We start from the raw sequence: 15,988 nt of genomic DNA on the forward strand, positions 1-15,988 counted from the left end.
GTATATTAGGCCTACAGCATTTTTTTAGACATTAGAATACACACTTAGTAATACCCGTTGTTCCAGTTTATTTTATTCTTTGATAAATTTCCAGCTTGGATTGAAACCATTCATGCATTTAATTCGGAGTACAGTATTGAATAATATACAGTCACAAGGAAATATGGCTGACTTTCATATATTTCAACCAGATGATATCGAGATCAAGCATAATCTGGGAGATAAATTGAACGTGTCCTTCGGAATTGTGAAAATTACTGGCGAATCAGTAGCAGTGAAGAAAAATGTCACAATTGGCGTGCAGAAACGGGAGTTGGATATATTGAAAGGCCTACAACACCCAAATATTGTCCGACTGTTTGGGATTATTGAGAGCGAACAGGTCACGTCGTCACCAGAGTTAGTACTTGAATACGCACCCAACGGAAGCCTATATGATTTCTTACATAAGAAGCCTAGAACTCAATTCGACTATTTAGATTGGTGCAAACAGGCCGTACGCTCGGTCGTGTATATCCACAGTAAAGGCATATCGCATAGAGATATAAAATCTAAAAATTATTTGGTTTTTGGAGACACTATCAAGCTAACTGATTTTGGCTTGTCAAATTTCAAACTTGACGTTACTTCAACTACTTCGCGTAATGTACGCGGTACGATCATTTGGATGTCTCCTGAAGTAATGGATGAAGCGGAGGGTGTCGATTATTTTAAAGCAGATGTATACTCCTTAGGAATTGTTTTATGGGAATTATATTATAAGAGAAAGCCCTATCAGCATCTAAGTATGGCACGTATCACTCAACATGTTCTTAATAAAGGTCATCCAGAAATGGATGATACATGTGACGTACGCTTGCGTGATGTGATGCTGAATTGCTGGAATTACCAACCAGACCAAAGACCAAACGCAGAGCAGATTCTGACGTCACTTGATAACGTACCTGAAATATTGGTCAGAAGTAGTTCGAAGGTAATAGTATAATTATTAATACCTGTAATTTCTGCAATACAGTACAATGACAGCAGGTTTGTAAATACATCATTCGAGTCTGTCAATATATACTTTGTTAATGGTAAACATGCTCATCTTTTTTCATTAATTGATGAATTTTATATTTGCAGGAAGAAGATCAGACTGCATTTCAACATTTGCTAGCAAACCTCAGCAAAGATTATGCTGGTAATAAATACCGTTGGTTAAAAATGCTTCTACATGGTATTATACCTAATGGATGTTATGACGATAACTCTACAGGGCTTGACTTATTTAATGAACTTGTTGACATTGGAAAGATTTCAATTACTGATGTCACCCTCTTGTCAGATGTTGCTGAAACCACCGAACAGACATCGGCAAAAGATCGTATAGCAGAATATAAAAAGACTGTACAATGCGGAGAAACATTAGGAACAAGATTAACACCATATCGGAAGGCTCTTTTTGAAGTCCTTAGAAATGTTGGGCGTGATGATTTACGTAATGTCATTGGTTTCTACAAAGTTACATTCCATGGTTTTAACAATATATGGGATGTTGTTTTTCACCTTGAGCAACACAAACTATTAGATGATACCCAAGAAAAGTGTAAACGGTTTGCAGATCTTCTAAACAAAAAGACAGGGAGTATTTTACTAGGTAAATCTTGATAAAATATAATTATACATTTCTGGTTATATAATTTATAATAATACTATTAGGTTTAAACTTAGTGGAAGAATTTTCAATTCTAAATAGAATCGGATGTTAGAATATATATTGTAATTGTCCATGTTTTCTTTTCCCACAGCTGTTCCCGAAACCCTAATAAGGTAAGAAGTCTTTACCAAAACGAAAAAATAAGAAAACTCGCGATTTTAAACATCGGACGAAACGAATTGATACATTTTTCTGATAATCATTAGGCATGGTGGTCTGTCAGTATAAGTTATTCACAAAATTCAGATAATTTAAAAATAAGATAATTTGAAAAATTTGGATGTTATCGTGCAAACAAAAATACATGTAAAGCTAGTAGCCACAATATTAGAGTTAGCAAAACATTCTTGCTTTGGGACAACATTCGGATGAATCTGGTTTCATTTTAAAAGTTTACAGTTAATTATAATTGCCCTTTGATACTGGGATCAGGGAAGAGTTGAATTGTAATTGTAATTTAACTCTTCCCTGCTGGGATTTAATAGTTTGAATAATGCTCTGTCTGCACTATAAAACTGTATGTGCCCAAAAATGTGATGTGCCCAAATATGGACATGATGATGTCATATCGCTACCATATATTTGAGCATATCACTACCATATTTGGGCACATCACAATTCACACTTTTTTGTCACATACAGTTTGATAGTGTAGACAGAGCTTTAGTCTGAAGTCGGCACTTCAATTATTTAAAAACTTAATCAATGTCAATGATAAAACTTTGCAGATTTAGAAATGTAACCCGTATGCCATCACTTCAACAATCTTCTTTTCTGGAACCTGACCAAAGACCAAATGCGAAGCCAACACCGGAAACATTTGTCAGTAGTAGTCACAAAGAGAAAAAGCACTTTCCAGGATATACAGTAAGGATAGCATAAACCAGAAATTTAATTTAAATAGACCTATTCCAAATAATAATGTTAAATAATAATAATTACTATTTTTTAGATATTATTTATCTGTTTTTTTTAGATCGGCACATTTGCACTGATTATTGTGGTATTCGCGATTGTATATGTACAACTATCCAAATTACCTTCACAGTCTGGTAAAGAACCGGTGCCACAACCAGTTAAACCAACGAAAGAATCAGTCACAGAACCAACGCCAATTACCCAGCCCGTTACAGTACCAATAACCACTAAAGCACCAATAACCACCACAGTACCAATGACCACCACAGCGCCCCCTAAAAATTGGCCAGCAGAAGGGATAAAACGAATGAGAGAAAATCATCTTGACGATAACAAACGAGGGACGGTAAGGCTAACATTTAGATGATTGTAGGCCTACTTCTGACTGGATTATTATGATATAACACTTTAGTTAAAATAGTCATGGTCAATAGTAAAAGTCCTGTATGTAATACCAATATATAACTACGGCTTGTACTGCAGCTCTTCATACAGTGCAGTACAAAACTGAATTGTATAGATTTACTAAATCAAAAATAGAACAATACTTATGAATATATACACTGGAACTCCAGAGATTAAAACAATATACTGTACACCATTTACAATACAGCGGCGTATTTGGTTACAATTCTACTGTTGTAAGTAAGCATAACAATAATTATTTAAATCGCATTTGTTATTCGTTCAGATGGTTTTTGTGAATAGTATTTAAAGTTATTTTTAATATAACAGGTGAAAGTATACGGCCGGGAATTCAGCTTTAAATCTGGCCATGAATGGTGGAAATTTTACTCGACCGCTACTGATGTTGTAACTGGGACCGAGGCGGAAGCCATGGGGTATGAGTCAAGGGGTGGGGCTAATCAGCACGCTGTCGAAAACCTTATCTATAAGCTCATGGCAAAAGGTTTGATAAAAAATTGAAACTGAATTTTCTATGAATTACAGATTAGACTATCTATAGATTGATTTAGTGTAGTTCAATTGATAATATATCATAGTAATTTTGAGCTATTTAATAATACAGGTATGGTCTTATAATGGAATTTGGATGATGTCATTTTGATGTATTTTGTGTTTTAAAACTTGCTACTATAAAACATTTATACATATAATCCTAATTAAAATGTTTGATTGGGGAAGATAATCTTTTTGGAGACTAAAGCAATTTATATAGTAATTTTAAGTTTAAATGAATTATACAGTAACTAATTACTGTATCATAGGCCTTAATGTGTTTTTTCTTCGTTAAACTTTGTTTTATATGAATTATCATTTTCCTATGTAAGCTTTTCATTTCAATTATGAGTTGTATTTTGAGTCTTTTTATACCGATTAAATAAATAAAAATAAAAAGCATGGAGGAAAGAGCAATGACAATCATAAAGGGAACCTAAAAATAAACGTTTTTATACAAATTAAAAGTGATCGGAAAGGACATGTGACTTCGTAGCCTCAGGGAGGGAAACTGACCTAACCGGACCCCCCACTTAAAAATCGTTCCCGCGCCGATGATTCGTAGTGTGCCTTGTTAAGTTTCTTTTTGAGGTATATATACCATGTCGTTCTAAATGTAAGTAGGCCTAACATGTTTTTCAATCAGTTATGTTGTTTTCGTGACATTATAGGCATATGTATTTTAATGTTTTAGATAAATTTTATAGTAGGCCTACAGTATTAAATTTGCAAACATTACTATATTTGAATAAATAATGAATTGGTCTCCATAAAAGTGCTCTCTAATATAAGTGCTAACAACTTTCTAAAACCACTATATGGAACTACTAGTGAAGTATTTACATCAGTATATTTTACGCGTTTTGTGACGTTTGTGTTTGGCCACGATACAGTTTATACAATATACAATACATACACATACGATTCAATAGTGTATGTATACTATATTGTTGTTACACTAACACCATCTATTACAGTACATAGAAGGAAGTAGGACACCTACACATATTTTAGTTGAATTTTCGTCGAAGTCTATTAGCCTAGGAGAAGGAATAAGGAGAACACATCTTAGTGCGGTTCCCATCATACATTTTCCTGTGACGCAAATATGATTGATTGCATGCTATACTGTGTTTCGATTGATGATACTGTCGTATAATAAAAATAACACCCTTAATACTATGGAGGTGTTAGTCTGCACAAACCACCATTCAAAACAAAACGATTCATAACGATTTGTATTTTACATTGAAATTTCCAATTGTAGGCCTAAATGATCGATTGAAATCCGTAGTGGGCATAGTTGGCTAAATAATTCTATCAGATATCGAGGATAGACAGCATTGGGAAGTTATGGTAAGTTCATCTATGGAGGAAGTTTGACTTCAATTCATCCATGCTCCATCGTAATTTAGATGTTTTGTATCGGTAAACATGTTACCTTACAACTAACTAAATATAGGGGATCTACTGTAGATACCGATTTAATCGAGTCATAGGCCTATTAGTCTACCTTTTACCATTTGGCGTACTGTTAATTTTTCTACGCGTAGAACTGTGTGTAGGCCTATGCTCTGAAATAGAGATGTTTAGCGCTGTCTAATGATGTTTTTACTAGTATAGTAAGATATTTTAGCAATCATAATATTTTTTTAAATATTAATGATCTTCATTTAAGAGTGATTCACAGTACCACCGGTAACCATTGTTATTATAATTTTGTTTGTGTTATCTTAAAAGTCATTTTCGTACATGCGACTAGTAAGTATGCCACTTTAGCCATTGCTATTTTTAGGCATGAAAAGTATCTGCTCATTTTCATCATTTTATTGAATTTTACAGGAAAAGGATCAGATTAAATTCCAGGGGTTTCTAAAAGACCTCAGCGAAGCTATAAAATACCGTTGGTTAAGACTGCTTCTACATGATCATTTATCAATTGGATATTTAGAAGTCAGCAAAACAGGACTTGAGTTATTCAATGAACTTGTTAAACTTGGAAAGATTTCAAATACTGATGTCACCCTCTTGTCCGAGGTTGCTGAAACCACCGAGCAGACATCAGCAAAAAAGCGTATAGCTAAATATAAAAAGAAAATACAATGCAGTGAAACAGGAACAAGATTGACACCATATCGAAAGGCACTTTTTGAAGCCCTCAGGAATGTTGGGCTTGATGATTTACATGATGTTATCAATTTCTACAAACTGAAAGATCGTAACTTTGCCCACATATGGGATGTTGTTTTCCACCTTGAGAAACAGGAACTTTTAGATGATACCCAGGAAAAGTGCAAACCGTTTGCAGATTTACTAAACAAGAAGGCACGAAATATTTTACTAAGTAAGTCAGACTTAATCTTTTTTGATCAAATGTAATTATACTACTGTACTCTAGTACATTTTTAGTTTCAAATTGGATAATTTTCCAATGAGTGTAAAAAATATTCGTTGCCATTGTTTGAAAACTTGCCTCTACAGAGTTAAACTTGGTGAAATATTTAATTCGATTCTTTAACATTCTCGTATGGAAAACGGATAACTCGACCTTGTCTTCTTTTTTCACAGATGCTGTCAATAATAGGTAAGACAATGGCTAAAAATAACGTTTAAAAAAAAGAATCAGGTTGGGATTGCCTTATCCAAGTATGACTTGTTGCGATAAGAATATATACAGTAGCTTGGTTATATAGTCCTAAATTATTAAAAATATGACTAAACTTTCTTAATTTAGAGAAGCAGTACCTCTTCAGAAGAGAATAGGCCTAATTCAGAAAATGAAAAGCAAACAAATATTTACAGTAAGGATATTATAAACTTATATACTTGTTGTTTTCATCTTTTAACTGTTTTTTTCGACCATATATAATGGACACTGCCATAATATGTACCCTACCGCTGTTTATATCGCAGGTCTTATACAATGCCTTTGAGTTAGTTTATATGTTATATACAGTATATGACATGAGTAAATATCTTCATTTATACATTTATATTATTTTTTTTAGGTTTAAGTCATTGATTCGTGTTTGTGAATTTTGGATAATCTTGAACAAAGTTCTAAACCATAATAATTAATCTTGTCTTATATCTGTTTTCTAGCCTAACAACTGGTATTGGATACCTGCACTGTTATTGGTTGCCTTTGCAATACTATATCACTTATCAGTGCATATGAAAGAAAATAATCGTAAGCAAATCCTTAAAATATCCCAGTTCCTTAATCTTAAATCTCTAAATTTTAAATCTGTCTAAGTTTGCGCAGTTGTGATTTGTTTTTGTGTGGTACTAGAGAGGAAGATGGTTTGACTGAAGCTTTACACATATTCGTAAAATATTGTTATTATTATTCTTTTGTTTGTATTTAGATTGTACTCATAATGATTTCAACCACAACAAATTTCCGTGTGCTAACTGGACACATCATGGTGCCAAAAAGTGGATGGTAGGAAATGAAAGACATAATGTGGGCTACGATTTGGGAAGAAATTACTCAGGAGGATCAGGTAAAATGATGTCATACATTGTAAATCAGAAAATTCATTCAACTTTTGCTTATCAAATAACGACAAAATAAACTGATCTTTTAATTAGCTGATGTATGAAATGGTGTTCATGTAAGTTCTACTTTATAATTTTAGGTAACTATTACATTTATGTTGCAAAAAGTGATGAAGAATCCATAAAAGAAGGCTGGCTTAACAGTCCAAAAATACCAGACGAATGGGACAACGTGTGTATTGAATTTTGTTATTACAAAAGTAACAAAGCTTCACAAATTAATATACTTCGTATTATTAACGACACACATGAGGAGGCCTTCATCAACACGGTCTTCAAAAACATTGGTTATTGGGGACGATGCAAGTTTTCTTTCAATAGGCCGCCTGTCGATACCAATAAGTATTACTTTGTGATTGTCGGAGTAGCATTAGCTGACGGTAAACAACTAGTTGTTATTGACAATATTGATATTTGTGAGGGCGAATGTAATGATACTCAGTGAATTCCAACAATGACTTAACAATACGAATACCAACTACAATGGTCTTTAAAAAGACTAAAATATTATCCACTCCCTTTTTTCATTTTGGTTTATTTCCTTTCTATTATATAGTATTACTATTTTGTTTTTACAATTTATGATTTACATTTCATATTTAGTTTCAAGGAAATCTATATTTGTGTATTCTTTTAAACCATAATAATCATCAACTTTTAGTCTGTTTTGTTTTTATTATTTTATAGGTAATGCTTTGTATAATAACTATATGTTTCTCTGTTATTCTATTATTTATTTGTTAATTAGACGGAGTTTCATTTGATTAAATTTAAATAAATATTAAGTTGATAAGTGCGTACAACTTTCTAAAACATAAGCACCTGTTTGCGCACGAGCATGGAAATGCAGTCTATTATAGACCGCATTTCCAGTCATAATAATAATACTGCATATTAGATCAGGGAGATAAAAATAGATTGTTATACCTCCATGATTAGATGTATAACTATAAGAGGGGGAGGAAGAGAAATACGTCCAAATCTATATTTAGTATGGTTTCTACCCTACACTATTTCCTACGACGCAAGCATGGTTGACATCGCTGATATGTATTTTCATTGTATTTTCAATGATGAAAATACTGTCGTAATTTCCTACGTTACTCACAAGTACGCTCTCTCTTTATACCTTAAATGTGTTATCTACACGCACCAGCAGTCAGAAGCAAAATCATTCATAGAAAATTGTATTTTTATACTGTTGGAATTTCCTTTTGTCAGTGAAACGTATTGAAATGAATTCATCATGCATATCAATAGTGGTACGTAAACATAATTGTGTTTAAAATGGTGGCCAAGGCTTAATACAATATATCATCACGGTAAGTGTGTACAGCGTATTTTTTACAAATTATTCCAGCAGCAAAAAATACCATCTTTACAATAATATTGAATCTGATATTTCATTATCCTCTTTATCGAGTGATGTTACTATATAGGCATGTTTATTTCAGTGTAAAATCATATTGCGTATTCGTATTAATATAGGCCTACATAGTGTTGAAATGGTGTGTTTCAAGGTGATTCTGAACAGTAAGATATTTTAGCCATATAAAATGGCTATTTTATTTTAAAATTCATGCACAGTAACCGTTGACATTTCGTGTTACCAGACATAAACTCGATAATCTCCACGTAAAGAGGGTTTGCAAACTATACTTAGAACATAATAATGTTAATACATGATTCATGCATGTATGTATAATCTCAATAATGATTACGAGCATAGCAACTTTTTATGCAGAATAATGCATGCCATACGTACATCTTTTTTTTCTTATTCATGCATTTTTTATTTACAGGATAATTATTAAATTTAAGCAGTTTTTAACAGAACTCCGGAAAGCTCAATCACTATTAGGCCTAAACATTCTGTGTGCCATCGCCTAGAGGGTGTGAGCTCACCCTCAAGTACTTTTGAATTTGTTGTCGATTGCAGTTACGCAAAATAATTATGTTTGATATGGTCGTCTTAGTTTCATCAATATCGATGTAGATATCTAGGATTACAGTACGGCTCTATTTTATTTTGTTCTTTGGTATTTCCAGTTTGTATTGAAACCAATCCATGCAAATAATTAGAGTATTGATTCGTTTGTATACAAATACATTCAAATCAGGGGCACTAAATGGCTAACTGGAATATATTTCAACCAGAAGATATCGAGATCAAGCAGCAGTTGGGAGGTGATCATAAGTTCAATGTGTTCTTAGGAATTGTGAAAAATACTGGTGAATTAGTAGTAGTAAAAAATATCAAGGTTGACAAGCGGGAGTTGGATATATTGAAAGAACTACGACACAAAAATATTATCCGACTGTTAGGAACTATTTACCGTGACTTGTCAACGGGGTTAGTGCTTGAATACGCACCCAAAGGAAGCCTATATGATCTCTTAAATATTAGGCCTATAAATCACTATGACTATTTAGAGTGGTGTAAACAGGCCGTACGCTCGGTTGTGTATATCCACGGTCAAGACGTATCACATAGAGATATAAAATCTAAGAATTTTTTAGTTTTTGGAGATAATATCAAGCTAATTGATTTCGGCTTGTCAAAGGTGAAGAAACATGATGTCACTTCAACTACCTCGAATAGTGGACGCGGTACTTTCATCTGGATGTCTCCTGAAGTAATGAATGGATCAAAAGGGGTTGATCATTTCAAATCAGATGTATACTCTTTAGGAATAGTCTTATGGGAATTGTATCACCAGAGAAGGCCCTATGAGGATCTAAATGTGCCAAGTATCATTCAGCACGTGGTTAACGGTGGTCATCCAAAAATTGATGGTAAATGTGACGTGCGTGATGTTATGCTAAAATGCTGGAATTACCAACCAGATCAACGACCAAATGCGGAACAGATTCTGACGTCACTCGATAACAAAAAACAGAAACAAATATTAGGCATACATAAAGTAAGAATATCATGAGTTTTTCTTTTCGACAAAAACGTACTGTAACAACTGAGCATGCACATTTTAATATATTTGGATAGCGTTCTATTTTTATATTGACCTGTTCTTTTAATGTTATTATATATCTTTTTTATCGATGAATTTTACATTATTTTCAGGATAATCATATCGAATTTAGAAAGCTTCTATCAGATCTCAGCAAAGACTATGTCGGTTTAAAGTACCGTTGGTTAAGAATGCTTCTACATAGTATTATACCTATTGGATGTTTAGAACTTAGCACTACAGGATTTCAATTATTCAATAAACTTGATGAACTTGGAAAGATTTCAAAAACTAATGTAACCCTTTTGTCAGAGGTTGCTGAAACCACCGGACAGACATCGGCAAAGGATCGTATAGCCGAATATAAAAGGACCATTCAATGCAGTGAAACATTAGGAACAAGATTAACACCATATCGGAAGGCACTTTTTAAAACCATTGTTGATGTTGGGCATAACGATTTGCTGAATGTTATTAATTTCTACTCACTGAATGACCATGACTTTGGCAATATATGGGATGTTGTTTTTCACCTTGAGAAAGAGAAACACTTAGAAGATTCCCAAGAAAAGTGCAAATTGTTTGCAGAACTCCTAAACATGACGGCACAAAATATTTTACTAGGTAAGTCAGACTCAATCTTATTTGATCAGAAATATTACATTTGTGGTTTCAAATTGTGTTATTTCCAAGGTGGTATGTTTAAGTGGAAGGTGTATCTTTAAATTTGAAAGGTTTCATTCGATTCTTAAACCTCATAATGAATATTGCAATGTCGGTACACAGACGTTAAATTGTTTTTCTTTTTTTCCACAGATGCTTACAATCTGAAAATTAGGTACGAAAAATTTGAACTTTTATGAAAATATATGGATAATGTAATGACGTTTTCAGTTCAGTATTAGCCACTGGCATTTGGGCTGCTCTAGTCTAAGTGTTATGCAGATAAATCAGGGTTGAACCAAAAGTATGACTTGAGGTTGGGACAAGAAATTAAATATTGCTTTTAAATGTTTAATGTGTCAGTCAGTGATGAATACAGTATTACATTGTTAATTTAGCAATCAATAAGTCTTCAATTATTTTTTAATAACAACCATGTTATAATATTTTAGAGAAGAAACAGAGTATTCATCTCAGCAATCCGAATCTACTCATCAACCTGAAACAGTGTCTTTTTCCGACGCAGACCTACGAGCAAACGTGAAGCAGAATCTGACGTCACTTGATAAGAAAACTGATACACTTGTCAGTAGTAGGTCTAGTGCCAGAAAACAAGAGAAACACATACCAAGAATAGGCCTACTCGTAGCAGTAAGAATGACATGAACTTTTCTTTTATTGCAGGCCTAATAGTGAAGTGAAAGCTTAAAAGTATTCAATCAAACAATTCCACATAAATAATTTATTGTTTTTAAGTACGTACATAATCATATTGCTTTCTTATATCTATCTGTTTTCTAGGTGTTGATTGCAATAGTGGTGGCTACCGTCGCAACGCTTGTTATGGAACCAACAACAGAACAGACTACTACCCCTTTCACACCAAAACTCCGGAGACACCCCGAGGTACACCCCGGGGTTTATGACCATTCAAAACGTCAAGAAACTCCGGAGATACGCCATTCATACCAACCTAGCGCCACCGGGGTAATAAAATAAAATTGTAAATGTCGCCCTCTATTTTTTTTGTTTACATAGCGACGATCATTAGAATAATTTTAATTAACAATATTTTTAATTTAATAATTACTTTCAAAAGTCTCAGAAGTAATATAATGTTTTATTGATACTACTTATTATTTTTTAAACCCGCTATATATTTTGTACAAATATTTAAAGTATTTTGAAATAAAACTAAAGCAATGAGTGATCGTGTGAGGATGACCTTTTGACCCGAAACACTCCGGAGTTTGATGTTGGTACCTTTCACACCAAAACACCGGGGTGTCCCCGCAGTTCGCTCTCCGGAGAATGTTCAGCTGTTCAACCCCGCAGTTTTAAACTCCGGAGTTGCTTGATTTTACCTTTCACACCAAACAGCGGGGCGTCAACTCCGGGGTGTCTCCGGAGTTTTGCTTTTGGTGTGAAAGGGGTATACGATCTCGCGTAGATATAATTCATATTATTATGGAAATGTCTCTTTTAACAGGGCCATGCCAAGTAAAAGATAAATTACTATGATAAAAGGGATAAAACCTCGGGTGAAACACGTCGGTTAAAAACAAAATAAACTGAAGCATTTAGTTTACGCTTAAATAGCATATTCTGCCTAAATATTTGTATAATATTTTTTTAATTTTCAGAGAGTATTTGTAATGATTTCAATCACAACGACATTTATTTTAATGGCTGGAAGCATTTTGGTAGCGAGAATTGGAAGATAAACAACTCAAGAGATAACGTCAGCTACGATTTAGGAGACCGTTACTCAGGATCGGGTAAAAATTTGATTAACATTTGAAAATCCGATACATTGTTTTTGTTTCAATAACAACAAAATTGATGTAGTTTGAAATACTGTTAACAAATATAAATATACCTACTTTATAATTTTAGATTATTACATTTATGTTGCAAAAAGTGACAGACAATCCAGAAACGAGGGCTACCTTGAGAGTCCAGAAATACCAGGCGAATGGGACAAAGTGTGTCTTAAATTTGATTACTATATTAGTGACGGAGATTCACATCAACGAATTAATGTAGATCATATTGTTAACGGCGAACCTAAACCGGGTTTTAGCACCCAACTTGTTGATCATAAACGTGGGAAATGGAATTCTGCAAGTGGTCATATAAATACTGTCGATATATACAATTCCTACTTTATGTTTGGCGGAGTAGCGTCTGGAGTTGGCAAGCAGATAGTTGCTATTGACAATGTTAGTATTAGCGAGGGCGAATGCTTGGATAGTGCGTGATAAAAGTGTTGTATTTACAAAGGAATTCAAACAAAGATTTAACAGTAAATACGATATACCAGAATACCAATACTACTTATTAGGCCTACTATTTTGTTTTACAGATTTATAATTATTTACATTCAATTTTCATATTTAGAGACACGGAAATCTAAAGGCTTGTGTAATCTTAAACATTGTATATTATTTTTTTATAAGAGTTTTCTATGGTAAATTGTATAATGTCTACATCTTTTCGAAACATGTATTCAGATTTCAAGTTGGAATATAAAGATAATTTGTTAGACTTCATTTGATGTCAATTGCTATAAGTACGCCCGCTGCGCTCGATACAAGTGCGTACATCTGGATATATTTTACACGCCTTTGATGTAAATTTGTGTTTGGCGTAGGCACGATGCCTTGTAAATTAGGGGTCGCACATCGTTTACACGTCGAATATAAAAATCAAGTGTAGGCCTATTCCATGTATGATAACTGGTAAGAGCAGGGACGCAGCAAGCGATGAAATCAAGAGGCGGTCAGGGAAGCTGACGCGTTCTAGAGCAATACAGATCAGTTTACGCGCACAACAAATAACTCTCATTTTCATTACAGAATTGTTTATTCATGCCACACAGTCAACCATCGTTCTTGCTTGTTTGTTTTTTTGGGTGAGAGAGGTTGTAAACCCAACATCAGTTGCCGGGTATACACTTTGACCTGGTTCACCCCACGTACTTGACTACGCGATGTATGTTTCTCTAGTGTTCTTGCCTTGTGTTGTTGCGTGTGAAAGCAAACGGATTTGATTTATTAATTTCCCGCCATAAGCTTTGTTCCCCTACAGCCACGCAACCTACACAACGTAAACGCAACGCAAAGACGTAAGCGCAACGTAAGCATTCACCGTGCGATTTATATTATTCGAACTTTCATTGGTCAACTCGTTTGCGTTGCGTCTACGTCTTTGCGTTGCTTCTCTCTAGTGCTTGGTTTGCTGGTCAACGTGTGTTCTTGCCTTGCGTTGTTGCGTGAAATAAACTGCGGCCGTATCGATGTCGTCGGTTCGCACATCGTTTATTTCAATTTCTAAGTTGATACAATTGTGATGTGATTGTTTTGAAGGACGATCTGTTTAATTTTTTTTCCAAAAAAAATTAGGGGGATCAGGACCACCGTGATCCCCCACCAACTGGCTTCGCCCCTGAGGAGAAATAAGAGTTTTATGTATTTAGGCTGTATGTATTTCCGCTGATGCATATAATCCGACTGTCGTCGCCCTTCGTTATTCAAAAGTAATCCCCTTTCTCACAGACGTACCTGCAATATACCGGTATGATGCTGGCGTCGTGCCGGTATCGTTACCGGCATATACCCATTTTCATCGGACTATCGTGCCGGAAATATAACCGGTATATACTGTGAGAAAGGAGTCGGGCATATTTGGCCAATAAAAAGTCTGACAAAATAATGATTGAGGGCGTTCTTTATTGTTTATTATTTTTGTCTAGCGATATGGCGGCGAATTTTATGTTATACATATTATTGTCTTCCTTTATAGCATATTGTGCATATATTATACAGGTACAGCAATTAAATAGCCGTCAAATGATATGGTACCTGGCCTTTAACGTTTTCAGCTTGCCTACGACTTGTTTTTTGTCCGTTTTACGCCAACCACGGCCAGCTTGCAAACAATATTATTAACGTAAACAGCTGCCGACCTTATTGTTCCATTCGTTTGTCTACAAATTTCTTCATTTCCCCTTATTTTAATGTCGATGCCGGCATGATGCCAAGATGACCCGTTCTCACAGAAAACCATATACCGGCGTGGTAATATTCCTGCAACATTCCTGGTACACAGCTCTGTGAGAAAGGGGCTTTATAGAGTTCTGCGATGCAGGCGTCACGACGGAAGGTGCTCCAAGGTCATCAATGGTTTGGAATAGGCTTATTGAAGTAGTCATTTTAAAAACTTAATAATTTTCAATAAAAACAAACTAAAATTTCAAAAGATCACTAAATATTTGTTTTAAATAATCTATTTATTCTTCAACTACAGTTTAAGTTTAAAAAAATCAAGCTAAGATGTACATCATTTAATAGAAATACAGATCTATATTGTAACGAAAATCCGTTCTCGGGTTCGTTCCCTTTTGGGGGGAGGGGTCTGCGGTACTGCAGCACACTTGAATGAAACAAACAAATCAATTACAAGTTTTGGAGTAACCTCCTTTATTCTTCTATGATTCCAAATTATTGGTAACAACCGATTATGATAATTAATTAAATTAGTTCTGCTATTACGCCGGACTTGAAACAACAGCGTAACCACCAGTAATGACGTAACCTCAAATAGTAGCGTAACCACCAACAAATGACGTAACCTCCAATAGTAGCGTAACCACCAACAAATGACGTAACCTCCAACCAGCAACGTAACCACCAACAATGGTGTAACCTCCACAGCAACGTAACCACCAACAATGTGTAACCTCCACAGCAACGTAACCACCAACAATGTGTAACCTTCAACAGCAACGTAACCACCAACAAAGGTGTAACCTCCACAGCAACGTAACCACCAACAATGTGTAACCTCTACAGCACGTAACCACCAACAATGTGTAACCTCTACAGCAACGTAACCTCCAACAATGGTGTAACCTCCACAGCAACGTAACCACCAACAATGGTGTAACCACGTACCGGCTAACAGGGTAACCACCAGTAGTCTTAACCACTGGCTAATAGGTGTACCCACCAGCAAAGCAGTATCACAACCACAGGGTGTACCACGGGCTAACTGTATCTCAAGCAGTAACACAACCAGTCGGTGCAACCTCCGGCTCAGCTATCTCAAATAGTGATACAACCAGTACAGTAGGCGCAACCTCCGGCTCACTATGTCTCAAATAGTGATACAACCAGTACAGTAGGCGCAACCTCCGGCTCACTATGTCTCCAACAGC

General features: G+C 34.8%; 3 protein-coding genes across 3 annotated transcripts; all 3 read left to right on the top strand.

Moving 5' to 3' along the window:
- The first annotated feature begins 150 nt into the window (after positions 1 to 150).
- On the top strand, positions 151 to 4,288 carry LOC144852522 (uncharacterized). Its single transcript, XM_078710370.1, has 6 exons — positions 151 to 973; positions 1,126 to 1,639; positions 1,791 to 1,812; positions 2,428 to 2,566; positions 2,676 to 2,963; positions 3,353 to 4,288. The coding sequence occupies exons 1-6, from the start codon at positions 164 to 166 to the stop codon at positions 3,542 to 3,544; spliced, it is 1,965 nt and encodes a 654-aa protein (XP_078566496.1). The 5' UTR covers positions 151 to 163; the 3' UTR covers positions 3,545 to 4,288.
- Positions 4,289 to 4,858: 570 nt separating this feature from the next.
- On the top strand, positions 4,859 to 7,636 carry LOC144852283 (uncharacterized). The gene is made up of 7 exons (XM_078710059.1): positions 4,859 to 4,933; positions 5,420 to 5,921; positions 6,146 to 6,161; positions 6,312 to 6,378; positions 6,680 to 6,767; positions 6,946 to 7,083; positions 7,219 to 7,636. Exons 1-7 carry the CDS (start codon positions 4,931 to 4,933, stop codon positions 7,581 to 7,583), a joined length of 1,179 nt encoding a protein of 392 aa, XP_078566185.1. The 5' UTR covers positions 4,859 to 4,930; the 3' UTR covers positions 7,584 to 7,636.
- A 790-nt stretch (positions 7,637 to 8,426) lies between these two features.
- LOC144852523 (uncharacterized) lies at positions 8,427 to 13,435 on the top strand. Its single transcript, XM_078710371.1, has 8 exons — positions 8,427 to 8,460; positions 8,941 to 10,062; positions 10,221 to 10,731; positions 10,924 to 10,945; positions 11,223 to 11,421; positions 11,572 to 11,757; positions 12,414 to 12,548; positions 12,667 to 13,435. The coding sequence occupies exons 2-7, from the start codon at positions 9,268 to 9,270 to the stop codon at positions 12,492 to 12,494; spliced, it is 1,794 nt and encodes a 597-aa protein (XP_078566497.1). The 5' UTR covers positions 8,427 to 8,460; positions 8,941 to 9,267; the 3' UTR covers positions 12,495 to 12,548; positions 12,667 to 13,435.
- Positions 13,436 to 15,988: the final 2,553 nt, after the last annotated feature.

The sequence above is a fragment of the Antedon bifida genome, chromosome 9 (genome assembly GCF_963402885.1).
Source record: "Antedon bifida chromosome 9, ecAntBifi1.1, whole genome shotgun sequence".
In the NCBI taxonomy this organism is placed as follows: Eukaryota; Metazoa; Echinodermata; class Crinoidea; order Comatulida; family Antedonidae; genus Antedon; species Antedon bifida.

What these genes read in the sequence shown, in the direction of transcription:
- LOC144852523 (XM_078710371.1), top strand. Translation starts at nt 9,268, where the DNA reads ATGGCTAACTGGAATATATTTCAACCAGAAGATATCGAGATCAAGCAG. An exon ending in AAATATTAGGCATACATAAA is followed by an intron (nt 10,063 to 10,220) that starts GTAAGAATATCA and finishes CATTATTTTCAG; the next exon opens with GATAATCATATCGAATTTAG. An exon ending in GAATAGGCCTACTCGTAGCA is followed by an intron (nt 11,422 to 11,571) that starts GTAAGAATGACA and finishes TCTGTTTTCTAG; the next exon opens with GTGTTGATTGCAATAGTGGT.
- LOC144852283 (XM_078710059.1), top strand. An exon ending in AAAGCAAACAAATATTTACA is followed by an intron (nt 6,379 to 6,679) that starts GTAAGGATATTA and finishes TCTGTTTTCTAG; the next exon opens with CCTAACAACTGGTATTGGAT. An exon ending in GCATATGAAAGAAAATAATC is followed by an intron (nt 6,768 to 6,945) that starts GTAAGCAAATCC and finishes GTTTGTATTTAG; the next exon opens with ATTGTACTCATAATGATTTC.
- LOC144852522 (XM_078710370.1), top strand. Translation starts at nt 164, where the DNA reads ATGGCTGACTTTCATATATTTCAACCAGATGATATCGAGATCAAGCAT. An exon ending in GACAGGGAGTATTTTACTAG is followed by an intron (nt 1,640 to 1,790) that starts GTAAATCTTGAT and finishes CTTTTCCCACAG; the next exon opens with CTGTTCCCGAAACCCTAATA. An exon ending in AGCACTTTCCAGGATATACA is followed by an intron (nt 2,567 to 2,675) that starts GTAAGGATAGCA and finishes TGTTTTTTTTAG; the next exon opens with ATCGGCACATTTGCACTGAT.